At 47.9% G+C, this 26,069-nt stretch overlaps 1 protein-coding gene across 1 annotated transcript; it reads left to right on the forward strand.

The window, feature by feature from the left end:
- Positions 1-493: 493 nt before the first annotated feature.
- Positions 494-26,069, forward strand: LOC309525107 (regulator of G-protein signaling 3-like). Its single transcript, XM_082210504.1, has 7 exons — positions 494-653; positions 15,476-15,898; positions 17,986-18,068; positions 20,754-20,819; positions 23,043-23,104; positions 23,798-23,964; positions 25,396-26,069. Exons 2-7 carry the CDS (start codon positions 15,476-15,478, stop codon positions 25,585-25,587), a joined length of 993 nt encoding a protein of 330 aa, XP_082066630.1. The 5' UTR covers positions 494-653; the 3' UTR covers positions 25,588-26,069.

Here is a 26,069-nt window from a genome sequence, read left to right on the forward strand (position 1 = left end):
GGGGTACAGGGGGGACCGGCCGCACCGGGCGCAACATCTGGGGGTTAGGGTTAGGGGGCGCAAATCCACGGGTTAGGGGGCGCAAATTACTTGCCTTGCCCCGGGTGCTGACAACCCACGCTACGCCACTGCTGCACTGTAAGCAAGTAATGTGTCTTTGAGCAGCTGAGCAACAGGCAGAGATCGAGTTGCCCCAGCTTTCCCACCCAAGATGGGGAGATTTTGTTGTTTTCCCCCCTGGCCTGATACACACAGTTCTCCAGAGGCACTTGGAGAAAGTGACTAGGCTTGAGGTGGCGTTTAACTCTGCAACACTTCCGTTGCCTGATGACACACTTGTGCCCCATTCAGTCACCACCACCGCAAATCTCTGGGGAGTGCCTCGTGATGTCACGCTTTACTTTTGCACTGTCAAAGGCCCAGGGTCACACACACACACACACACACACACACACACACACACACACAGGCACTCTGCCACTCCCATTGAGCATTGAGGGAGGAGCTGACTTGAGCACTAGGCTGTTCAGAGCTGCAAAGGAACTAGCTGGCGGAGGTTTGGCTGCTCCTGTGGCCCAGAAGAGGAGGGGAAGTGTGGGGAAGAGAGAAAGTAAGGAAGAGGAAAAGACTGCAGACGAGTGAGAGACAGAAAGGTGAGCAGGAAAAGCCAGTGCCAGCCTGTGTTTATTTATTTCTCTGTCTTTTCTTCTTTCTCTCCAGCCTGATTCAATCAATTGCTCTCTCTTGCTGACTCTCTGTATACTTTGTCTGGAGGGAATCAGTTGCCTCACTGTTCTTCATGTAAGACAGACAGAGACGGACAGGGAGGCTGCGTCTACACAGCACATTTAAGGCAAAACCTGCCCCACCCACCCCCCAGGCTGGGAACTGTAGTTTTGTTAAGGGTGGTGGGAATAGCAGCTCTGTGAGGAGTGAACTACGGTTCTTTGGAAAGGGGGAGCATGCTTTATGTGTTTTGTAAATATATGACAGGCACGCAGTGTCAGTACACTTTGATTATCTTTATTGAATCAGTTTCCTCATTCTTTTTTTGCCTAGGAGTGGGCGGCGGCGGGGGGTGGGGTGGAAATCTTCCAGCACTTTGAGAGGCAAATGATTTATTGTGGTCCATACCTGAGCCACAGCAAATCCTGTTAACAGCACAATCTTAGCCACGTTTACTCAGAAGGATATCCTATTTGATTTAGGATGGCAGCTGTAGCACTTTGAATACTCTTTTTTTTAAAAAAACCCCTTTGCTGTCAGAGACACATCTAGCTTCCCTTCTTAAATCTCTGTGACCCCAGTTTTGTCCCCATTTTTGAATCTATCCCTCCCTCCCTCCATCTCAACATTGCCATATCCCTCTCCCCATTCTCAAAGACTGAGATCAGATAATATTTTTACATCAAACAGAAATGCAGAAATGCAGAACTGTCACCATTATTATTATTATTATTATTATTATTATTATTATTATTCACAGTTTAGATATGTGCTAAGGCGATTTGCAGACATGCAATGAAAACAGTACCCCCCCTCCCCAGAATATTTATTTATTTATTCCAGAAAATTTACACACCACTTGATTGTTTAAAAAAACACACAAAAAAACCCCAACAACCCTCAAAGTGGTTTACGAAAAGATAAAACAAGGAAAGGAAAGGAAAGGAAAGGAAAGGAAAGGAAAGGAAAGGAAGCCTTACTTTAAAACGTACAAAACTTAAAATACTAAAGCGGATTAAAATTACCTCAACTTTCTAATCCTCTGGGTAGACTTGTCTAAACAGGAGTGCTTTTAGCTGGTGCGAGAAGGGTACGGCGAAGCTGTCTGCTTAATATCAAGTGGCAAGGAGTTCCAAAGCCCAGTCGTTGCCACACTTACAAAAGCAGAACGGCTACTATTGGGAGGGGGGGGCTTAGCATTTATGTTTGTTATTATCCTGCACATTTTTGTGCTTTCATAATGTAAACTGCCCTACGATCTTCGGATGAAGGGCAGTTCAGAAATTTACGGGGAAATATTATGTAGGCACCTCCAGTAGTGCCAATCCCGCCAACTGGAGCGGTCGGTTGGGCATGTGTGGGGCAAGGCGATGTAGTAAGTAAACTGCTCTCAAGTTATTAAGTGCCTTATATAATAAGAGCAACACCTTGAATAGTAGCACCCAGTTGCAAATCCGGAAAAACGAACACCTAAGGCCCATTTAGACTTTTCTGCCCAGCTAGAAAAAAAAGCTTGCCCGAAACTACTGTTCCTGGAAGGTACAGATTGTGGGTGCAATCCTTGCTCCCCACAAATTGCAGACCCTCCAAGTATCCCTATTTTCCAAGGACAGCCCTGGAAACTGTCCCGGTTTCTGATTTGATCCTGGAATGTCCCGCTTTTCCTTAGGACGTCCCTGTTTTCACTGGAGAAATGTTGGAGGGTTTGCAGTTATGCAACCCCTGAGCCAAAGAAATAAGTAACTAGGCAACCTTTAGAAGACATCTGAAGACAGCCCTGTATAGGGAATTTTTAAAAAAATGTTTTATTATGTTTTTGTTTGTTGGAAGCTGCCCAGAGCGACTGGGGCAACCCAGTCACATGGGTGGAGTATAAATCATAAAGTTATTATAATTACTATTATTGTTATGGAGGAGGGTGTCCCTATTTTCATCGGAGAAATGTTGGAGAGTATGTTATTTATCATATTTATTATCAAGGAGTGCAGGAAAGCAAAAAAAAAAAGACATCTGAAGGCAGCCCTGTACAGTGGTACCTCGGGTTACATACGCTTCAGGTTACAGACTCCGCAGAAATATTACCTCAGGTTAAGAACTTTGCTTCAGGATGAGAACAGAAATCGTGCTCCGGCGGCGCGGTGGCAGCGGGAGGCCCCATTAGCTAAAGTGGTGCTTCAGGTTAAGAACAGTTTCAGGTTAAGTACAGACCTCCAGAACGAATTAAGTACTTAACCTGAGGTACCACTGTATAGAGAAGTGTTTGTTTTTCACACAAAAAAATCATGTTTAATGTTTTATTATGTTTTTATATATGTTTGAAGCTGCCCAGAGTGGGTGAGGCAACCAAGAGAGATGGATGGGGTGTTAACAACAAATTTAATATCATTATTATAATTATGGAATAGGATGCCCATATTTTCATCGGAGAAATGTTGAAGGGTATGAAACTGGAGGGGTGGGGGCTGTTTTTCTCCCTCTCTCAGTCCTCACCCTCCTCGTCTCCCATCCTTGCAGTGTCCCAGCCGGCTGATGTGCCCATGCCCAAGTTTGCCGCAAAGGAAAAGCCTCTTCTATCGCAGTCCCTTCAGATGGCCCCCTTGGTTTTTCCTTCAGTGGTTGTTGATGTTCCGGACATTCCTCGACCTTTCAGGGTGGATGGACGGATGGACGAAATGAGTGGCTCTGGGGAGAGAGCCTCTAGGGATGGGGAGAGAGGACTGGGCCGGTTTGGCAGTGGGCTGTGTGCCCATGCGCACTGGATGAAGACGGGGAAGGAGCATAGCTGTCAACTTTTCCCTTTTCTTGCGAGGAATCCTATTCGGAATAAGGGAATTTCCCTTTTAAAAAAGGGAAACGTTGACAGCTATGGGAAGGAGAGAGGGCAGGCAGGCTTGTAGGGCACCAGCGCTGGGCTTCTCCCTTCCCTGCTTCGACTTTTCTGCAAGCGCATGATTTACGTCTTGGCAGAGACATAAGCCAGAAACTCCGTCCCTGACCTTTTGCTGTCCCGTGGGGTACACACATGCATTAACTCTTCTTTCCCTGTAGCGACAGAAGGCTGGCTTGTCCCAGAAAGGCGAGGGGACGAGGAAGAGGAAAAGCCACGGCAGAATGCGGAATGCGCATCCGTTTATTACCAGTGATTACTTTCCAGCCACGGATTTGCCAACCCAACCCGCTTGGGGAGGGCGGGTGCACCACCCAAGTCCTCCAAGACATGGCAAACCAGTGTGCCGTGTGCCTGGTAAACCACGGTGCCATAAGCTGCGAACAGGTGCACCACAGACAGATGGCTATGGGGCAGGACTCTGCGCAGGCGACTCAAGCAAGTGAGCCAAGCTGCATGTTACAGTGGTACATCTGGATGTGAACAGGATCCGTTCCGGAGTCCCGTTCGCAACCAGAAGCGAATGCAACCTGCGTTTACGCACATGCGGGTTGTGATTCGCCACTTCTGCGCATGCGTGTGATGTCATTTTGAGCATCTGTGCATGCGCAAGTGGCAAAACCCAGAAGTAACACATTCCGTTACTTCCGGGTCACCGCAGAGCGTAACCTGAAAACGCTCAACCTGAAGCATATGTAACCCAAGGTATGACTGTATAAAGGGACACGGGTGGCGCTGTGGGTTAAACCACAGAGCCTCGGACTTGCTTATCAGAAGGTTGGCGGTTCGAATCCCCATGACGTAGTGAGCTCCCGTTGCTCAGTCCCTGCTCCTGCCAACCTAGCAGTTCAAAAGCACATCAAAGTGCAAGTAGTTAAATAGGGGGTAAACGGGAAGGTAAACGGCATTTCCATGCGCTGCTCTGGTTCGCCAGAAGCGGCTTAGTCATGCTGGCCATATGACCCGGAAGCTGTACGCCGGCTCCCTCGGCCAATAAAGCAAGATGAGCGCCGCAACCCCAGAGTCGGTCACGACTGGACCTAATGGTCAGGGGTCCCTTTACCTTTACCTTTACCTTTACCTTTACCTTTACCTTTATGACTGTATAGGGGATGGCAACACCTTCCCACCAATATGTGTGTGTCTGTGTGTGTCTCCAAGGTCTCAGGCAGGGTCCTCCCAAGACCCATTCGCATCTTCTGCATGCAAGGACCTGCAGTATGTATAGTTTGGTCTAGGACGGGGGAGACTTGGGTTCAAATCCACTGTCAGGCATGACCTTGGGCTAGTTGCACATTGTTGTGAACTCTGCGGGGAAAGGGACGGATAGGCATTTACCAAATTCTGCCCTCTACCAATGAACTCTAGCTCTTCGCCATATAGAGCGGATTCCAGGAGCGAGTGGTCTGTGCTGCGTTTATTTATTTGTTACATTTATTTATTTGCCCAGGTAGCTCAGTCAGTAGAGCATGAGGGTCTTATTTTCCGGGTCGTGCGTTTGAGCCCCACGATGGGCAAAAGATTCCTGCATTGCAGGGGGTCAGGCTAGATGACCCTCAGGGTCCCTTTCAAGTCCACAACTCTATGATTCGAATTCTATGATTCTGTATCCTGCTGTTCCTCCAAATGGCGTCTGAGGCCTTTACAGGGGCGGCTCCCTGGTTGCGGAACACTTTCCTCAGGCATTTCATTAGCTTTTGCATAACTGTTTTAAATATTTTTTTATTACAGTGGTACCTCGGGTTACAGACGCTTCAGGTTACAGACTCCGCTGTACAGTCATTTTAAAACATTACCTCTGTTGTGTAATAGCGGGTGAGATGGTGCTTTTTAACTTTTCAACTTTTAGCTTTTCTGATCTGTAAACGTAAGTTGTGGTAAGTTGGCAATTCCTTTATTCTTTTGTGCTGGTTTGGCTTTTCGCGTGGACGATGTATACTGAATTAACTGCTGTTTTGTGTGTGTGTGTGTGTGTGTGTGTACAGTGTTACCTCAGGTTAAGTACTTAATTCGTTCCGGAGGACCGTACTTAACCTGAAACTGTTCTTAACCTGAAGCACCACTTTAGCTAATGGGGCCTCCCGCTGCTGCTGCGCCGCCGGAGCCCGATTTCTGTTCTCACCCTGAAGCAAAGTTCTTAACCTGAAGCACTATTTCTGGGTTAGCAGAGTCTGTAACCTGAAGCGTCTGTAACCTGAAGCGTATGTAACCTGAGGTACCACTGTATATATGTACACACTCTTTTACTTAGTTTTGCATTTATGTTACCTAGTGAATCTACATTATCCGGCAGCTAATAAATATAACGAATGGATATGTAAATAATACGGAACGAGAGCCAACATTGCCTGAGTGGAAGTCTGCCTGTGCAATGGGACTTCCCCCTTTCACTGTCAGGGGCAATATGTTTCCGAATACCAGTTGCTGGAAACCACAGAAGCATGGAGAGGAGCTGTTGAGCTGCTGTTCTGCTTGCGGGTCACTGTGAGAACAGGAAGCAGCGGGAACAGGATTCATTTTATCTTATTTTCTTAGGATCTCACCCCATGTGCCTCCTTAAAATTGCTCCTGAGAGTCAGGAGCAGATTGTGGGGCACAGGTGTTGCCATGGGGGCAGGGGAGAGAAGTATATTATTATTATTATTATTATTATTATTATTATTATTATTAGTGCTATTTTTCTAGAAAAAGAGGTGCCGGAACTCAATTCCTGTAGGTTCCCCCCGAAAAAAAACCCTGGTGGTGGTTGTTGTTGTTATGTATTATTATTATTATTATTATTATTATTATTATTATTATTATTATTACCCTGCCCATCTGACTGGGTTGCCCCAGTCACTCTGGGTGGCTTCCAACATATAGGAAACCATAATAAAACATTAAGCATTTTTTTTAAAAAAAAAAACCTTGCCTAAAAAGGGCTGCCTTTAGTTGTCTTCCAAAGGTTGCACAGTTAAAGGTAAAGGGACCCCTGACCGTTAAGTCCAGTTGCGGATGACTCTGGGGTTGCGGCGCTCATCTCTCTTCACTGGCGAAGGGAGCCGGCGTTTGTCCACAGACAGCTTCCAGGTCATGTGGCCAGCATGACTAAGCCGCTTCTGGAGAACCAGAGCAGCACATGTAAATGCCGTTTACCTTCCCGCTGGAGCGGTACCTAATTATCTACTTGCACTTTGCCGTGCTTTTGAACGGCTAGGTTGGCAGGAGCAAGGACTGAGCTATGGGAGCTCACCCCGTCGCGGAGATTCGAACCACCAACCTTCCGATCGGCAAGCCCTAGGCTCCGTGGTTTAGACTGCAGCTCCACAAGAACCGTTTTATTTCACAAACGGTTCTTCATTCTGTTGGTGGATAGACAACGTCTGGTATCTCCCATGGTGTTTTTGTGTGTGTGTGTGTTGGACATCCTATTGGAAGCAATGTTGTCTGTGTGTGCGCACACTCGTGTTTGTATTTCCCACACATGCAATAGCATATGGCTGTGTGGGCAGTCGTTCACTTGACCTCCCATTGCTCATGTTGCTGCTGTATACAGGGATGGGGAACAGGAGGGGTCAGGCAGCCAACCCAGTGTATTTCCACTGTGTCGTCTCTTCCTCCTCCTACTCACCCCTTCTCCTGCCTGTCTCAGTATGACACAGGTGACCAGAGGTCAGGCCAGTACCTTCCCTCTGCTGTCACATTATTGTTTAAAGCCCTAAATGACATAGGGCCCTAAATATCTGAAAGACTCCTCCTTCCCTATAAAGTAGACGCACTTGGTCCAAGGGGGGCATCTTAGTGGTTCCCCCACCCAGAACAGTTCAGGTGTTGGTGGCCCCAATATTGTGGGACTCCCTCCCCACAGAATTGCATCTGCAACCTTTATTATATCGTTTCCGCTCTATGCTGAAGAAGACACACCTCTCTGCCTTGGGGTTTTTTTTTGGGGGGGGGGTTTCCAGGACACATTCCATTTCTGTGGCCGTAATTTGCTTCAACTGTTTTTAATATGGAATTCTAAATCTCTGCCACCTGCCTTGGGACGTGATGGTGAAAGGTGGTACTAAAAGGAAATAATAACAATACTGTAGTAAAATGATAATAATGTACATATACAGTCGTACTTTGGAACTCGAACAGAATCTGTTCCGGAAGTCTGTGGCTTCCAATTGGTTTCCGATTGCGCAGGCACACTGGAAACAAGAGTGGAAGCCGCGCCGGCCATTCAGCTTCCAAAAAAAGTTTGAAAACCGGAATACTCGCTTCCGGTTTTTGATCGTTCAGGAGACAGGACATTTGACTCCCAAGGCGTTTGGGAGCTGAGGTACAACTGTGCATACACTGTGAACAGTTAATCTGGTAAAATTTGTCCTGAGGTAAAAATTCTCTCCCTCCCTCCCACCAGGGGCAATACTTAGTCCCCTTGCCAAAAGGTGAACAAATCTTTCACCCAAAGAATCTTCCAGAAAGAACTGAACACAGGGCAGGCGGGCATGTTTGTTTGTGTTTGAGGGTGTATGAGAGACCAAGAGTACCATCGACATTTAAAAGTTTCCTCTCCACTAAATCAGTCCACCACATCTGAAATGTCTCGCAAGCTGAGCCTGTCCGCGCTGCACTTAAAGAATGATGGAAATCAAACAACAGGATTAAAAGGAGGCGGGAAAACATTCCTGACTTCAGTTGGCCAAAATGGAGGCTCCAGGACACGAGCATATACGGCTTCCTGCTACCGAGTCAAACCATAATGCCCATTTATGATCTGGCAGCCATTCTCTGAGGCATCATAAGCAAGAGAGGAGACTTTGGATACCATTTGAATTTGATCTGGTTTTTATAAGCTGCTCTCTTTTAAAGTCCCCAGGGCACCCCTCAGAAAGAATCCAGTTTCCCTGTGAAAGAGGCTTCTGTTTCCCCTTTCTCAGGGCGCTTGAGGATTAATTTGTTGTTGTTGTTTAGTCGTTTAGTCGTGTCCGACTCTTCGTGACCCGATGGACCAGAGCACGCCAGGCACTCCTGTCCTCCACTGCCTCCCGCAGTTTGGTCAAACTCATGCTGGTAGCTTCGAGAACACTGTCCAACCATCTCGTCCTCCGTCGTCCCCTTCTCCTTGTGCCCTCCATCTTTCCCAACATCAGGGTCTTCTCCAGGGAGTCTTCTCTTCTCATGAGGTGGCCAAAGTCTTGGACCCTCAGCTTCAGGATCTGTCCTTCCAGTGAGCACTCTGGGCTGATTTCCTTCTGAATGGATAGGTTGGATCTTCTTGCAGTCCATGGGACTCTCAAGAGTCTCCTCCAGCACCATAATTCAAAAGCATCAAGTCTTCGGTGATCAGCCTTCTTTATGGTCCAGCTCTCACTTCCATACATCACTACTGGGAAAACCATAGCTTTTACTATATGGACCTTTGTTGGCAAGGGCTCAGTGGTAGAGTCTCTGCTTTTTAAGATGCTGTCTAGGTTTGCCATCGCCTTTCTCCCAAGGAGCAGGCGTCTTTTAATTTCGTGGCTGCTGTCACCATCTGCAGTGATCATGGAGCCCAGGAAAGTAAAATCTCTCACTGCCTCCACTTCTTCCCCTTCTATTTGCCAGGAGGTGATGGGCCCAGTGGCCATGATCTTTGTTTTTTTGATGTTGAGCTTCAGACCATATTTTGTGCTCTCCTCTTTCACCCTCATTAAAAGGTTCTTTAATTCCTCCTCACTTTCTGCCATCAAGGTTGTGTTTTCTGCATATCTGAGGTTGTTGATATTTCTTCCGGCAATCTTAATTCCAGCTTTAGTGTTTCTTTATTACTTGTGTGAGGGGTGGGGTCTTGAACTTAGTTTGTTTTGGTGAGGGACCTGAAGGTGCGGGTGTGTTTCTCCCTTCCAACTAAACATTTCTCCAGTGTTCAGCAGCCTCCCCTGGTGCCTGCGCTTCCTGATCTGAAAAAGTCTGATGGGAGGGTTTCTCTCCCGCACACCCAGGAAGGCTGCAGAGGGCAGACCAATGGGAATTTTTTAGACACTCACACTATTGGCCACCTCAACAGTAAGATAAGCATAGTAGCAGTCAGTGGGGCGACACCGGTGGGATACTGCTGGTGAGGCTGCATTGATCTTCCGGCTTCTCAATGCTGTGCGTCACTCCTGGTTACTGAGAGGGGGGCTGACAGGAGATAGTTCAGCCTGGTGCAAGCACAGCACCAGAAATGTCAATTTGGCTCGACTGCTGTGCCCACAATACAGGATGCAGCTGCAGCCATAAGCAGAGGGGACAAGCTGAGAGCTCTCCCAAAAAGCACCCCCAAAGCTGTGGCAGCTCTCTACAGTTTTACAGGTAGAAGGTGTGTGTGTGTGTGTGTTATATATTTTTTTATTTAAACAAGGAGAAAAACTGGCAGATAACATTAACGCACATAATGAAAATACGCAGTTAAGCAATTTCATCTGAACATAAAAAAAGAAAAAGATCTGCCATTAAAACGTACAATAAAATAAGCCCATAAAAACAGCAAACAATAAAAAGAGTTAGAACAGCCATTAAAAGCAATAAAACGCAAGAGGTTCAGGAAATCGGGGGGGGGGGGAGGTGTGCCTGTCCAAACTGCTATGTCCTAGACCTAAACAGATGAAGTCTCCTGGTTATTGGCAGGGAAGACATTCCACAGTGTTGCTGCTGCCAGTGGAAAAAGCCTATCTCTCTCTGACTACAAGCTGATAATCATCAGGTTGTGCAATTAATGTGGGTTTGGGGCTCTTTTTACCGCGAAGCGGCTTTTGAAATCCAAATGCACGCTCCATAAACAGGCTGTCTGGAAGAGGCTGTGTCCCCTGCCTCGTTCTGTAAAGTGTAGGGTTACTAAAGGTATAACACAACCGCCACACTGTCCTGCAATAGCAACCAGTGAAGTTGAGTCTGGAGAGAAAGAGGGGAGAGCAGGGAAACTTGCAGAAGAATGACGTCATACCATTCACTGAATGCCCCCACTACCACATTAATTGGGGTGGGAGCGTAGCTGGTAAGGGGAGCCATGGGAAGACATGCGCCAACGCTTCAGGTTCTGCTGTAGAAGAGCCTGGAAGTTTATGACAAAACCTATTTATCTGTAGGATTTATTTGTAGGATTTATAGCATTCCTTACCTGCCCACTCACCATTGGAGGTGGAAAGGAGCAGCATGAAGGAGGCTTGCAAAGCATGGGCCTGGCTCATAGCTGTCAACTCTTCCCTTTTCTTGCGAGGAATCCTATTCGGAATAAGGGAATTTCCCTTTTAAAAAAAGGAAAACGTTGACAGCTATGGCCTGGCTATGTCACTGGGAAGGGATTCTGGCAGGTGGGTGTGACATCAGATCTGTCAATCATGTGGTCTCTTAACAACATCACACGATTACAAGGCGAGTTGTCCAGTCCACCTGTCAAAGTTGGTCAGTGGGGTGAGGGCAGATAAAGATCTGGGCCCCAGGTCCAAAAGGGTCCCCCAGTCCTGCCCTGAAGTATGCTTTAACCAGCTTCGACCCCATTTTGCTTGTACAGTCATAACTCAGGTTACAGACGCTTCAGGTTGCGCTTTTTTGGGTTATGGACCCGCTGAAACCCGGAAGTACCAGAACAGGTTACTTCCAGGTTTTGGGGGTTGCGCATGCACAGAAGCGTTAGGTCGCGCTTTGCGCATGCGCAGAAATGCCGAATTGCAACCCGCACATGCGCAGACGAGCTGCTGCAGGTTGCAAACGTGCATCCCACACTGATCACGTTCGCAACCCAAGCATCTACTGTATTCATTTTTGGTTCACATTTGTCATGGCCAATGACTAGTAAAGGGACCCCTGACCATTAGGTCCAGTTGTGACCGACTCTGGGGTTGCGGTGCTCATCTCACTTTATTGGCCGAGGGAGGCAGCGTTTGTCTGCAGACAGCTTCCGGGTCATGTGGCCAGCATGACTAAGCCGCTTCTGGCGAACCAGAGCAGTGCATGGAAACGCTGTATACCTTCCCACCGGAGCAGTACCTATTTATCTACTTGCACTTTGACGTGCTTTTGAACTGCTAGGTGGGCAGGAGCAGGGACCGAGCAACGGGAGCTCGCCCCGTCGTGGGGGTTCGAACCGCCGACCTTCTGATTGGCAAGTCCTAGGCTCTGTGGTTTAACCCACAGCGCCACCCGTGTCCCTCCAATGACTAGTACAATAAAGTTATTTGGATTGTATTGAGAACTGGCTTCAACTCTCCACAGAGATGGTCTGGCTGGTTCCTTCACTGTTTTGCTGGTATGATTCCATCATATACCAGCAAATTCAAGCTATAGCATTTGGAGGAATGTAAGGGACATAGCTCACCAGCAGAGTATCTGGCTTTGCATACGGAAGATTCTAGGTTCAATCCCTGGTATCTACAGGAAAAGCTGTGAGAGATCCCAGCTAGAAATCCTGAAGAGCCTCTGCCAGCCAGTGTAGGCTAGGTGGACCAATGGCCAGACTCATCTTAATGCAGTTTGAAAAAAATGTTTGCCTGCCCGCCTCCAAAACAAACTGGAACGGCGGGATTTTTGTGGTCAGAAAAGTGTGGGAAGATGCACTTGAAAGCGTTGGGCAACCATGACATCGCTCAGTGTCATGTAACCTGCACGCAAACAAAATTCTGGGCTGCATCAGTAGGAGTATAGCATCTAAATCAAGGGAAGTAATAGTGCCACTGTATTCTGCTCTGGTCAGACCTCACCTGGAGTACTGTGTCCAGTTCTGGGCACCACAGTTCAAGAAGGACACTGACAAACTGGAACGTATCCAGAGGAGGGCAACCAAAATGGTCAAAGGCCTGGAAGCGATGCCTTATGAGGAACGGCTAAGGGAGCTGGGCATGTTTAGCCTGGAGAAGAGGAGGTTAAGGGGTGATATGATAGCCATGTTCAAATATATATAAGGATGTCATATAGAGGAGGGAGAAAGGTTGTTTTCTGCTGCTCCAGAGAAGCGGACACGGAGCAATGGATCCAAACTACAAGAAAGAAGATTCCACCTAAACATTAGGAAGAACTTCCTGACAGTAAGAGCTGTTCAACAGTGGAATTTGCTGCCAAGGAGTGTGGTGGAGTCTCCTACTTTGGAGGTCTTTTAAGCAGAGGCTTGACAACCATATGTCAGGCGTGCTCTGATGGTGTTTCCTGCTTGGCAGGGGGTTGGACTCGATGGCCCTTGTGGTCTCTTCCAACTCTATGATTCTATGAAAAAAATAGCATTGCTTTTTAACCTCTGTGTGAATTTGGTGCTGGCAAATCGGGGCGAATGGTCCGGAAACAGGGTGTCTGGGTAAGGCCCCTGCTTAAAGATTTGAGGTCCTCGTCCTAGCCTTGGTTACCTGTCAGGACAACCAATGTTGTTTCACGGGCAAAAACCAGGCCAGAAACTAGATTGGATGAAGATTGGAGGGAGTGATGATTTGGAATGATTCCAGATCAAATGCCTGCTTGGCCATGAAGCATCTTCCACAGGCAGCCTTGATCTTATCCCCTTTCTTTGGCCTTACTTCTGGTGACTGGTTCCGCTTGGGCAGTTGGTGGAGTCAAGGAAGAGTTGAATTCTCTTCCACCTGCTCCCTGCTATGTTCTGCAAGGGCAATCCTGAGTTGAAGGAGGAGGAGAAAACAGGCAGTGGATGTTAGAATTCCTGAGCTGTGATTGCAGTCATGGGATTGTTGTCACCCCCATGACTGGTTGTAAGATGGCAGGCAGGTGGGAGCCCAGGCTGGGGTTGGTGGGGCACCACCCCCATTTAGCTTAACCGACCAGCCTTCCCTGTTGCTGTTCAGTACAGTTGCCTATGACGTAGGTGATATTCTGGAAAGCGATGGTAATAAAGGGTGGGTGCACCAAGAGCAGGGGTCAGCAAACTGTTTCAGCAGGGGGCCGCTCCACTGTCCCCCAGACCTTGGGGGGGGGGGCCGGACTATATTTTGGAGGGGGAAGTGAACGAATTCCTATGCCCCACAAATAACCCAGAGACGCAAGTTAAATAAAAGCACACATTCTACTCATGTAAAAACACCAGGCAGGCCCCACAAATAACCCAGAGATGCATTTTAAATAAAAGGATACATTCTACTCATTTAAAAACACACTGATTCCCGAACCGTCCACGGGCTGGATTTAGAAGGCGATTGGGCCCAGGCCTTAGTTTGCCTACCCATGACCAAGAGGAATACAATTCATCCCCACATGCCTTTCCATCATTGATGCCAAGTCCCGGCCAGATAATTCTTTAATGAGCTTCTCTCAGATATTTTCTGCCTTGGAGAGATTCCCAGCTTGAGAGCAAATGGATGGGATCCCTGCAGGCCATTGCCTGACAGCGCAATGCTCTGCGCATTTCCTCAAAAGTAATCCCCACCGATTCCAGGGGTGATTACTTACTCCCAGGAAATTAGGCATTGGATTGTAGCTTAAGTGAAGAGAGGAAGGTGCTCAGAGCCTGGGTGGCTCAAAATTTTGAGTGGCTCAAAATAACATCTTTTTCTGACTGGCCATTAGCCTGGCGATCTAGAGAGTGTGAAGACTTGACGTGCCCCTGGCACTCTGTAGGAACTTCCCCTCATCCTCCGGAGTTCACAGGGGCCCTGTGGCAAAAAGAAGAGAGACACTCATGTGGAGACCCACCCCCAAGAAATAGGAAGCTTGACAAATACTGAATTAGAAAATGTGCATACAATGCTTTGGACGATTCTTTCAAATTGTTGTGTAAACCCAGCCTTGGTCGTCCCTTTAACTCCTGGTTAAAGGCACCCCTGTTTTGTGCAAAGACTAAAGCTTTCCTTGTTTTCATGTTTTGTATAAAGCATTTGCATGGCCCATCAGAGGGTGGCAACACGAGAACGGGGCCTTCTCTGCGATGGCTCCCCGTCTGTGGGACGCTCTCCCCAGGGAAGATCGCCTGCTGCCTTCATTTATACACCTTTAGGCACCAGGCAAAAACGTTTCTTTTTAACCAGGCCTTTGGTTGATCCAATTGACATCCTATTTCCTTTTAAAATGTGTTTTTTATGGGGACGGAGCTATTGGGTTGTTGTTTTTATTAGGTATTTTGTGGTTTTGTATCTTGATTTTATTCTGTGAGACCCCTGGGTATAGGGCGGTATATAAACTCAATAAATAATGATGATGATGATACCATAGAATTCTCTGAAATTGCTTATACTATCCTTCGTCCTTCTCCCCTTTCCCCTCAGTTTTCTCAACCGTTCTCCTTCCAAACTCTTCTTCCCTAGCTCACCTCTTTGTAGGGCTGGTTATGTTATGTGTTGAACTTCTGACCCTGGCCACCAGGGGTATCGTGTATATAGTTTTCACTCAGGTCCACATCAGTTAATTTATGCAGGAAACCCTGGGTTGTTGTTGTTACAATGTTGTCCGCCGGCTGCCTATAAAAGCAGGCCGGCTGAGCTGTTTGTAGGTTAGTAGTTGGGCTAGGTGAAGGTAAAGGGACCCCTGACCATTAAGTCCAGTCGTGACTGACCCTGGGGTTGCAGCACTCGTCTCATTTTATTGACCAAGGGAGCCAGCGTACAGCTTCCGGGTCATGTGGCCACCATAACTAAGCCGCTTCTGGCGAACCAGAGGAGCGCACGGAAACGCCGTTTACCTTCCCACCAGAGTGGTACCTATTTATCTACTTGCACTTTGACGTGCTTTCGAACTGCTAGGTTGGCAGGACCAGGGACCGAGCAACGGGAGCTCTCCCCGTCGTGGGGATTCGAACAGCCGACCTTCTGATCGGCAAGTCCTAGGCTCTGTGGTTTAACTCACAGCGCCACCCGCGTCCCAAGTAGTTGGGCTACTGGACATTTAAACCAAAATAGCCATAATTTCTCTCTCTCTCTCTTGCTCTCTCTCTCTCACACACAGATGCTAAGCCCCCTCCAGAAATGTGGCTCCGAAGGCTGCCTGGTAGACTGCGATTTTTTCCCTTGGCACAGGAGCACCCTCCGAAGCCGGCACCAGAGCTTCGAGGAGTCGGAGTCCGGGGGTGACCAGGAGGCTGCCAGTCAGGACAAACCCTCCCCTCCCAGCATCCTCTTGGAGGGCGAAGAAGTGTCCACCTGCCTCCAGATCCCCCTGCAAGACCCCGGAGGGGTGTGGCGATCCCGCAGCGAGGGCCGCCTGGACCAAAAGGGGGTGCCATGCCCAGGGGAGACCGAGGTGGTGGACAAAACAGGAAGCGGGTGGAGCTTGCCGTCCCCCAAGTCTTTGAGGAAAGAGCGACGCCTCAGAGGGAGAGTTGCGGCGGCCAAGCAGCACTTGAGGAATCTCTTCGGAGGGTCCAACAAAGTCAGTGGGCGGCCATTACTCCTCCTCGCACGTCACTGCCCTTTTGTTAATAATAATAATAATAATAAATTTTTATGTATACCCTGCCCTTCCCGGTTCAGAAAAACGGGCTCAGGGCGGCTAACAACAAATTTAAAACACTTAATTGATGCAACAAAAAACAGCATAAAGTGCAGTATAAAACGTGAATAACAATAAATTCAGAATTCAAAAATCAATTTAGGGGGGAAATCCATCCAATAGACATTAGATGATCACCAGGGCTAGCTGGCTAAATTAGTCCTATTTGGGCCAGTGAGGAGACCAGGGGAGAATTAGCTGTGGGATCCCAGAGCGGGTAATCTTCATAAAAAGGTGAGGAGGGAAGGAAGGAAGGGGAATAAAAGATCAGACTAAGTTCAAATTAAAGGCCAGGCGGAATAGCTCTGTCTTACAGGCCCTGCGGAAGGAAGTTAAATCCTGAAGGGCCCTAGTCTCATGGGACAGCATTCCACCAGGTCGGAGCCATCACTGAAAAGGCCCTGGCCCTGGTGGAGGATAGGCTGACTTCCTTAGGGCCCGGGACCTCTAAACTATGACTATTCATGGACCTTAAGGTCCTCTTACTTGTTGCTTAACGTCCATCTTTCTTCTTTCCACAAACTCACCCGCCACCGCACACCACTTCCAGGAGAAACTGCGAGCCCAGATTTTATTTTATTTTAGCTGGGTTGTATAAATATTTTAGTGTCTTTGTTCCCAATGGTTTTAATCTCTGGAATTTCCTGCAGTGAAAAAAAAGAGAGAACGAGACAGAAAAGCACATCCCGAGGCAAAATAGAAAGCTGATAATTCATTACCAAGGAAGGGTTATACCAAAGGGCCTGGGAGCCTGGACTCCTGTGTTCTCTAGAGAGGGACCAGAGACTAATAAGTGATGCAAAGGATCTGAGAGGCAAAGTCCTTTGTCTAGTAGGTTTGCTTATGCCATTGTAGCTTAACTGACTCCTGTGGCTGAGAGTGCTGTGAGGGGATGGGTCTTTGAAACCTCTTGTGAGTTAAGTGACTCACTGATTGAATAATAATAATCAATACAGTAGAACCTTGGGTTTCAAACGCTTCAGGTTACAGACTCAGCTAATCCGGAAGTAGTACCTCGGGTTAAAAACTTTACCTCAAGATGAGAACAGAAATCGCACGGCGGCAGCGGGAGGCCCCATTAGCTAAAGTGGTACCTCAGGTTAAGAACAGTTTCAGGTTAAGAACAGACCTCCAGAATGAATTAAGTTCTTAACCAGAGGTACCACTGTAACAACATTTATATATTAAGGAGAATTGTCTTGGATGACCTTTACAGAGGGCCCATCCCCCCCCTTTAAATGTTTTGAGAACCTAAATAATAATCATGATATGTATATCCCGCCCATCTAGCTGGGTTTCCCCAGCCACTCTGGGCGGCTCCCAACAGAACACTAACAACAGAATAAAAACTTCTAACATTAAAGACTTCCCTAAACAGGGTTGCTTTCAGATGTCTTCTAAAAGTCAGATAGTTGTTTATTTCCTTGACATCTGATGGGAGAGCATTCCACAGAGTGGGTGCCACTACCGAGAAGGCCCTCTGTCTGGTTCCCTGTAACTTCACTTCTCGCAGTGAGGGAACCGCCAGAAGGCCCTCGGCGCTGGACCTCAGTGTCTGGGCTGAACGATAAGGGTGGAGACACTCCTTCAAGTATACTGGGCTGAGCGATAAGGGTGGAGGGCTGAACGATAAGGGTGGAGACACTCCTTCAAGTATACTGGGCTGAGGCCATTTAGGGCTTCAAAGGTCAGCACCAACACTTTGAATTGTGCTCGGAAACGTACTGGGAGCCAATGTAGGTTTTTCAGGACCGATGTTATATGGTCTCGGCGGCCACTCCCAGTCATGTCTGGGCTTTATATCTCAAGATATAAAGAGGGCCCTGTGCGTAAGGTGAGGTGACTCTAGCCCTGAATTCAGTGAAATTCAGGGAGTGGCATAAAATCCCATGGCCTCTGGAAGTGGTTGTGGGACCCTGGGTCTCTTGGGGAATCACAGAACTTGAACTCTTGTTTCTGTGTTTCAGTCTCTGGCGTCAAGTGTGGAATCGGATCTGGGATCAGAAGGTGACAGCAACTGCCAGGCACAACAGAGGCAAAAACGCCGCCGGTGAGTTGAGTAACTAAAAGCAGAGCTATAATCTTCCAGATCCTTGTTTAAATCTCACCTCCTCCTTCGACTTGCTGGGTACTACAGTCATACCTTGGTTCTCAAACGCCTTGCGACTCGAACGTTTCAGCTCCCGAACGCCACAAACCCGGAAATGAGTGTTCCAGTTTACGAACTTTTTTTGGAAGCTGAACATCCGTCACAGCTTCCACAGCTTCCGATTGAGTGCAGGAAGCTCCTGCAGCCAATCGGAAGCCACACCTTGGTTTTCAAACGTTTTCGGAAGTCGAACGGACTTCCGGAACGGATTCCGTTCGAGAACCGAGGTACAACTGTATTCCTGAGCCTGCAGAATTTCATCTGGCCGGCTAAGCCAGGTGAAGGCAGCCAATGGGCCTTCAACCCTTGGTGAGTTAGGGCTCCAGCGGATTGAGCAAACAGGACCCAATAGTGGGTCCAGTGGTCAAGAAGGCTGTTTCTGCATGTGCTGTAGAGGGAAGTGAGTGGCATATGGGATTCATCAACCTGGGAAGGTAGCCCATCTAGGAGAAGGAAAACCATGATGGCCTTGGAGGTCCCAGGCCACAGGGAGGTTAGGCTGGCCTCAACCAGAGCCAGGGCTTTTTCAGCTGTGGCCCCAATCTGGTGGAACGCTCTGTCACAAGAGACTAGGGCCCTTCGGGACTTGACATCTTTCCGCAGGGCCTGCAAGACAGAGCTGTTCCACCAGGCCTTTGGCCAGGGCACAGCCTGACCCCCTCCTTTGGTAATCCTCACAGAACTCTAGCCCAATGGATGCCATGAATTTGATTTTGAATTGATTTTAGAATGAATTGATTTTAGAATGATGTGTTACTTTTATTGTTAGCCACTCTGAGCCCAGCTTCAGCTGGGGAGGGCGGGATATAATTAAAATTTTATTATTATTATATGATGATGATGATGATGATGATGATGTTCTTAAACCTCCACTGCTTTGTGGGAGATCTTCAGGAGAAGAAAAGACTAAAGAGTAAATCTTACACAAATTCAGAGCAGAGTCCCTAAGACTGTTGGATGGTGCCTTCCAAGCCTCCTTCTGGCAACTCCTGCAGCCAAGTTGGTGCCAAATGTTATCATAATTTATAATAATAATTCATTATTTATACCCTGCCCATCTGTCTGGGTCTCCCCAGCCACTCTGGTCGGCTTCCAACCAAATATCAAAATCAAATACAGAGCAAAATGTTGTTGCTCTGCTTTCCTTTGGACCACATCAGCAAGGCCAAGAGGGGAGTCTTGTCATCTGGGCAGCCCAAGAACTCCAGACACGCTGCCCAGGCTTGCGCCCCAGGGAAGGTCACTTTGGTGATGCTAAGGCAGCAGATTGGCTTCACCTCCTGTAGGCACAGTCCATTGTCTCTCAAGACAGAACAAATGCAGACAACAATCCCCGAGCCCCCAGGTCCGGAAGACGGCAACGATAAATGCTAGCAGTTTACCTTTCAAGGTTGTTGTAAAGATGACCAAAAGAGCATACCGTATTTTTCGCCCTATAGGGCGCACCGGCCCATAGGGCGCACCTAGGGGTTTTTTTGGGGGGGGAATAAAGAAAAAAAATTATTTCCCCCGAGCTTCCCCCGACCCCAGCCCCCAGAACAGGCCGCTATCTGCAAGCCTAGGAGCCAGGAAGTCGCGCCGGGCTCCCAAGGCTTGCGGATAGCTTCCTGAAGCCTGGAGAGCGAGAGGGGTCGGTGCGCACCGATGCCTCTCGCTCTCCAAGCTTCAGCGAAAGCCTGCATTCGCCCCATAGGACGCACACACATTTCCCCTTCATTTTTGGAGGGGGGAAAGTGCGTCCTATAGGGCGAAAAATACGGTATCTACTGAGGCACTTCTGCAGGGAAAGGTGCTATAAAATGCTAAAGAGATTCTAACACCTCTTTCTGATAAAGTTCCAATCTTGCCTTACATGTGGAAAATGGGGGTAATACTGTAGATCTACTTTGTAGGACTTACTGAGATAAGAACAGGATCAGGCCAATGGCTCATCTGCTCCACCTTTCAATACTGTTCGTTGCCTGAAAATGTCTTGGGTTGGACTTACTACTTCTTTTCCAGTTGGTGCATGGCCCATAGCTTCCTGATGCAATCCTGTAACTTTTTGTACCCAATGTTCTGGTTTGTTTCCCACAACCTGCTTTTGTTGCACAGAAGCTCAGGAGTCGCTCCCTGGACACTAACATCAGAGGAGCACCGCAGAGCAACTAAGAAAGAGAAACAATGTGCAGATGGGCCAATATAAATGCACCTCTAATGCACTCTTGTTGCATCAATGATGTGTTGCAGAATACCCCCCGGGGGGGGGGGCAGGCCCCACACCAATCTGAAGGTTGGCTTCCACTGTGTCGAGAGCCAGTGTGGTGTAGTGGTTAAGAGCGGTAGTCTCGTAATCTGGGGAACCGGGTTCGCTTTCCCGCTCCTCCACATGCAGCTGCTGGGTGACCTTGGGCCAGTCACACTTCTCTGAAGTCTCTCAGCCTCACTCACCTCACAGAGCGTTTGTTGTGGGGGAGGAAGGGAAAGGAGAATGTTAGCCGCTTTGAGACTCCTGAAGAGGAGTGAAAGGCGGGATATCAAATCCAAACTCTTCTTCTTCTTCTTTGCATTTTATTTACTTTTTCTTTCTTTCTTTCTTTTCAAAAGGAGGAAAAATAAAAGAAACTTCCTAAGGTTATGGAGCTCAGGGGGTAATGAAATTCAATCCCTAAGGTAATTTAGCTTTCTTATTCTAACAAGAATTGTGTGTGTGTATGTGTGTTTCTTTGTGAGGGGGGGGGTGAGACTTCAGTGGACCATACAGTTATTATTCTGTATCTCTGTCAGGGCAGGCCCTACCATTAGACGAAGAGATGTGGGAGATGTTGGGCCAGGACAGTAGTAGCAGCCCTGGCTTGTTCTCATAAGCCCCTCCCTGGACTACTCCCCTCTGTTGCAGGACAGAGCCGTGCATACTAGCCCGTCCCCCTAGAAAAGCCTGCTGCCCCAGGTGTACACCATTGCATCACCAGTGCTGGTAGCAGAGTAAGATTGTATTCCATGAGCGCAGTTTTAATACTGAGTCCGTAAGTGACTGTGGAGGCCAATTCTGGATCCACACGTCCTTCCACAGTGGGCACATAGGTTTCCGGGCGGGAGTTGATCGCGGTGAGGGTTTGCCAAGCGTGCTTTCCTCTTAGCACATTTCTCCCCAGTGTGGTATAGTGGTTAAGAGCAGTAGAGTCGTAATCTGGTGAACTGGGTTCGCTTCCCCGCTCCTCCACATGCAGCTGCTGGGTGACCTTGGGCCAGTCACACTTCTCTGAAGTCTCTCAGCCTCACTCACCTCACAGAGTGTTTGTTGTGGGGGAGGAAGGGAAAGGAGAATGTTAGCCGCTTTGAGACTCCTTCGGGTAGTGATAAAGGGGGATGTCAAATCCAAGCTACTACTACTACTACTACTACTACTACTACTACTACTCTTCTTCTTCTTCTTCTTCTTCTTCTTCTTCTTCTTCTTCTTCTTCTTCTTCTTCTTCCCTTTCGTCCTGATTTTGAGCATCTTCAAAGCCCATGACACCTTTGTTAAAGGCTGTTCTCCAACTAAAGCACTCGCAGGCCAGTGTTTCCCAGTTGTTGGTGTTTATACTACATTTTTTTAGATTTGTCTTGAGAGCATCTTTAAGCCTCTTTTGTTGACCACCGGCATTACGCTTTCCATTTTTAAGTTCAGAATAGGGAAGTTGCTTTGGAAGACGATCATCGGGCATCTGCACAACTTGACCGGTCCTGCATAACAGGGTGTAAACCTGCAAGTCTATGATTCCATGGAAAGCTCTTAGTCCTCCTACTAAGTACCTGGACGGAAATGGCAAAGGAAGGCATTTTTTAAATCAAGAGGTGGAGGGGCGTGGGGAGGAGATGGATTAGTAATGGGGAAAATATATTTGTAATAAGCCAGCAATGAATCACATTGTTTTTCGTTTTTAATTTTTAATCCTTCTTGTTAACCCGTCCACTTAACCTCTTCTTCCAGGAAGAGCTATAGGCCATTTAGATCTGGTCTGGGGCCAAATCTCTTTTAAGAGTGGTCTGCAGTGCAGGCAATGTGTGTTCGTCTCGATGTTGTTGATTATCTGCCTGATTTCTGCGAGTGAATCTAGTAGAATTATGGGTTGGCCGGATAGAGACGGAGATTTGAGCTGTGGTGCAGTTATCAAAAATGGCCCATGGCTTAATGATCTTAAGAGGAGTGGCCCTCTTGAGACAGCAATACGCATTACTTCCCTTGCCTCACAATGCAGCAAGCCGGCTCTGGTTATTTTGCCGAGTGGGAGTCTAGACCTGTGCCCTGAAGTTCCCCTCTGAAGGCGCCACAGGAGTTCACAGAAGAATACAGTGGTGCCTCGCAAGACAAAATTAATTCGTTCCGCGAGTTTTTTCGTCTAGCGAATTTTTCGTCTTGCGAAGCACGGTGTCAGAAAAGTTTTGGGAAAGCTTCAAAAATCACCAAAAACCTCAAAAAAGGCTACCACACCGCGTTCTATGAGTTGCTCCTCGAAGTCAAGTCGCAACTGTATTAACGGTGTTAAGAAAAAGGAAACCAACTTGCAAAAAACGCAAGACGTTTTCGTCTTGCGAAGCAAGCCCATAGGGAAATTCGTCTTGCCAAGCAGCTCAAAAACCGCAAAACCCTTTCGTCTAGCGAGTTTTTCATCTTGCGAGGCATTCGTCTTGCGGGGCACCACTGTATCAGCGTTCCTTTAGTGCAACTACCACCAACCTGTGGCGAGGCAAGATGGGATCTGTAGTCCAACAACATCCAGAATGCCACAGGTTCCCCAGTCCATGCTGTGAAGAGTAGGACCTGGGAGGCCTTATGCAACTCTGGCCAAATTGCTTCTGGGCTCAGAGGGCAGCTGGTTCCCAGTAGCTCAGACACTTTCTCTCTTATAGGCCGACTGCTGAGGAGGCGCAAGAATGGGCTGAATCTCTGGAAAAGTTACTGCTTCATCCATGTAAGTGTGTGGTTCAGAACCACTAAAAGTCTTTAGAAAAGCTGCCACAGCATATTATGTTATATTATTATTATTATTATTATTATTATTATTATTATTATTATTATTATTATTATTAAATTAATAAAATTATTATTGATTACATTTGCCTACTACCCTTTATCCACATAGAAATACTATCCCTCCCATTTTCCCTTTCCAAGAAACAAGAGCTGAAAATCCGAAGCAGAAAACAATTACCGTATTTTTCGCTCTATAAGACTCACCTGACCACAAATTTTTAGAGCAGGAAAACAAGAAAAAAAATATTCTGAATCAAATGTTGTTGAAGAGGCTTTGCACTGCTATCCCTGAAGCCAGAACAGGAAGAGGGATTGCTGCACAGCAATCCCTCTTGCTGTTCTGGCTTCAGCGAAAGCAACGCAGCCTGCATTCGCTCTATAAGATGCACACACATTTCCCCTTACTTTTTAGGAGGGAAAAGGTGCGTCTTATATATCAAAAAATACGGTATGTACAGAAATTTCATAGAATCGTGGAATTGTAGAGCTGGAAGGGAACCTAAAGGGTAATCCAGTCCAGCCTGCTGCAATGCCGAAATCTCAGCTAAAGCATTTGCACCCTTTATTCCAATAAAATAATTTGGATTCTTTGAGGGGAAACCCCTGACTCCTCCATCCCTCTTCCCTGCAGATGGACGGTCTGTCTTCCACGCTTTCCTCAAGTCAGAGTTCAGCGAAGAGAATTTGGATTTCTGGCTAGCGTGCGAAGACTACCGGAAGCTGCGAGGCTGCGACAAACTCCAGGACAGCGCCAAGAAGATCTATGACCAATACGTCACCATCCATGCCCCCAAAGAGGTAAGAGAACTGGGCTCGATAAGCACGCTTCCAAAACTACCCTCACCCAAAATGCCTTTTGAATGAGCTGGTCTTCTTTTCTGAGGTGGAGGCAGAGGGATGGGTGAGGTTGTCTTAACCAGGGGTTGGCCCAAGACATTTCGCCACCTGAAGCAGACCTTGACATGGCACCCCCCCCCCCTCTGCGCCAGGGAAGAACGGGTCAGGGAAGTTCTGAATCAGGAACAGGAGTGGGGGAGAAAGATTGGCATCGGGATCTGCTGTGCCGCAGAACTCTGTCACCTGAGGCGGTCGCCTCACCTTGCGCCGGCCCTACACTGTAATGGTGTGGGTAAAGTCCTGGACTAGGAGCTGGGAGACCAGAGTTTGAATCGCCACTCATCCAAGTAGCCTACTGAGTGACCTTGGGCCAGTCACTATCTCTCCTCCCTCACAGGATCGTTGTGAGGAAAAAATGAAGAGGAGGAGAAGGGGGATGTCAGGGAACTGCCATCGGAGGGACAGGTGGTGGAAGGGCTCACGGAGGTTGGGAGAGACCCAGCAGCTGAAGCAGGAACCAGCAGGGGGAGAGGTGGGTCTCTGAGGGAAAGCGAGCAAGAGGGAGAGCTCAGGGAAACGTCCAGCGAGAACAGTGGGGAGGTTTCTGGACCTCCTGTAGGGACACCTACTCCTCGCCGGAAACTGTCACGCCGCGAGTCCAGAAGACGTGTTTCCGTTAAGGAGCTTTTATGTTGGAAGCGATTCCGAAAGCAGCCACTGTCGGAATCTGCGAGTGACTAGAGGAGCCATGTCTGAGGGGCTCCGTCACAGACAGAGGTTTGTGGACTTGAACAAACTCTGAGGGACTACGATTTTACGCACAAGCAGCTCATCATCCCATCACAGGTGTATAGCACCTTGAGGTGGAATATGAATGTATCATCGTCATCTGGGGGGGAAGTCATGTGGTTTGACTGTATGGTGTTGGATGTGACCCAAGTCACCAAATCATCTTCCTGCCAGTTCTCCACCTCTGCTTTACACTGCACTTTGCCTATGAGTTAATCCGGACCTAGTAATTTATTTTTATTTTTCCCAACTCCCTGCTTGACGCTACCTTTGGTATCCTACTGCCGTTTTGGCCACGCCTCTCCATCCCGACCCACAGATGCCTGTTTTCAGTGCTCCAATTCTCCCCTGCAGCTATGACTGAATAATAATAATAATAATAATAATAATAATAATAATAATAAGGGCTGCCTTCAGATGTCTTCTAAAAGTCAGATAGTTGTTTATTTCCTTGACATCTGGTGGGAGGGCATTCCACAGGGCAGGCGCCACTACCAAGAAGGCCCTCTGCCTGGTTCCCTGTGTGCTAGGCATTGTTTAAATCGCTGTAGCAATAACCATTTCCTGGCATGTAACCTGACCGCTTCCATCTCATGTTTGCAGGTGAACCTTGACTGCCAGACCAGAGACATCACAAATCGGAACATTTTGCTACCCACTCGTTCGTGCTTCGAACAGGCTCAGAGACGCATATACGGCCTGATGGAGAAGGACTCATATCCCAGATTCCTCCGCTCCCTGCTTTACCAAACCTTGTCACAGCCTGACAGACACCAACCCAACGGGCCTGTGTAAACCAGCCATATTTGCCTTTCGTTCTTTGGAGAGGAGGCCCGTCTAGGAGAGGAGGAACCAAAGATGAAGACCTTCTTCCTGGACTTCCTCTGGCGGACTGTTTAGGATGTATGCAGCCCCAAAGCGGGAGAGATGGATTGGCCTGACGCTAACACCAATGCTGGCAAAGCTGTGGACTTGCCACCGGGGCGGACTTGGAAAATCTTTCGTAATATGGCAACCTGCGTGAGGCCAAAATGTGGCGCCCCCCAAGTGGATCTTCTCAATTGTGGATCTTCTCAGTTTTGCACCCCCTTGGCTCGTCGGCCTGTGTGGGGAAACGACCCGCGCCACCCTAAATCTGGCTCTGTTGCCACACCGGCACGCCAATCTTTTCGTGGAGGAAAGAGCTCATGGAAAGTTGGAGCTGGTGCCCATTTGCCCATGGGCAGAACTTTTTGTGGACTGATGCAGAAAATAATAATAATACTAGAAGTATAGAA

Source organism: Podarcis vaucheri (assembly GCF_965113315.1).
Source record: "Podarcis vaucheri genome assembly, chromosome: 2".
Classification (NCBI taxonomy): domain Eukaryota; kingdom Metazoa; phylum Chordata; class Lepidosauria; order Squamata; family Lacertidae; genus Podarcis; species Podarcis vaucheri.

What these genes read in the sequence shown, in the direction of transcription:
- LOC309525107 (XM_082210504.1), top strand. Translation starts at nt 15,476, where the DNA reads ATGCTAAGCCCCCTCCAGAAATGTGGCTCCGAAGGCTGCCTGGTAGAC. An exon ending in TCTTCGGAGGGTCCAACAAA is followed by an intron (nt 15,899 to 17,985) that starts GTCAGTGGGCGG and finishes TCTGTGTTTCAG; the next exon opens with TCTCTGGCGTCAAGTGTGGA. An exon ending in AATGAAATTCAATCCCTAAG is followed by an intron (nt 20,820 to 23,042) that starts GTAATTTAGCTT and finishes TCTCTCTTATAG; the next exon opens with GCCGACTGCTGAGGAGGCGC.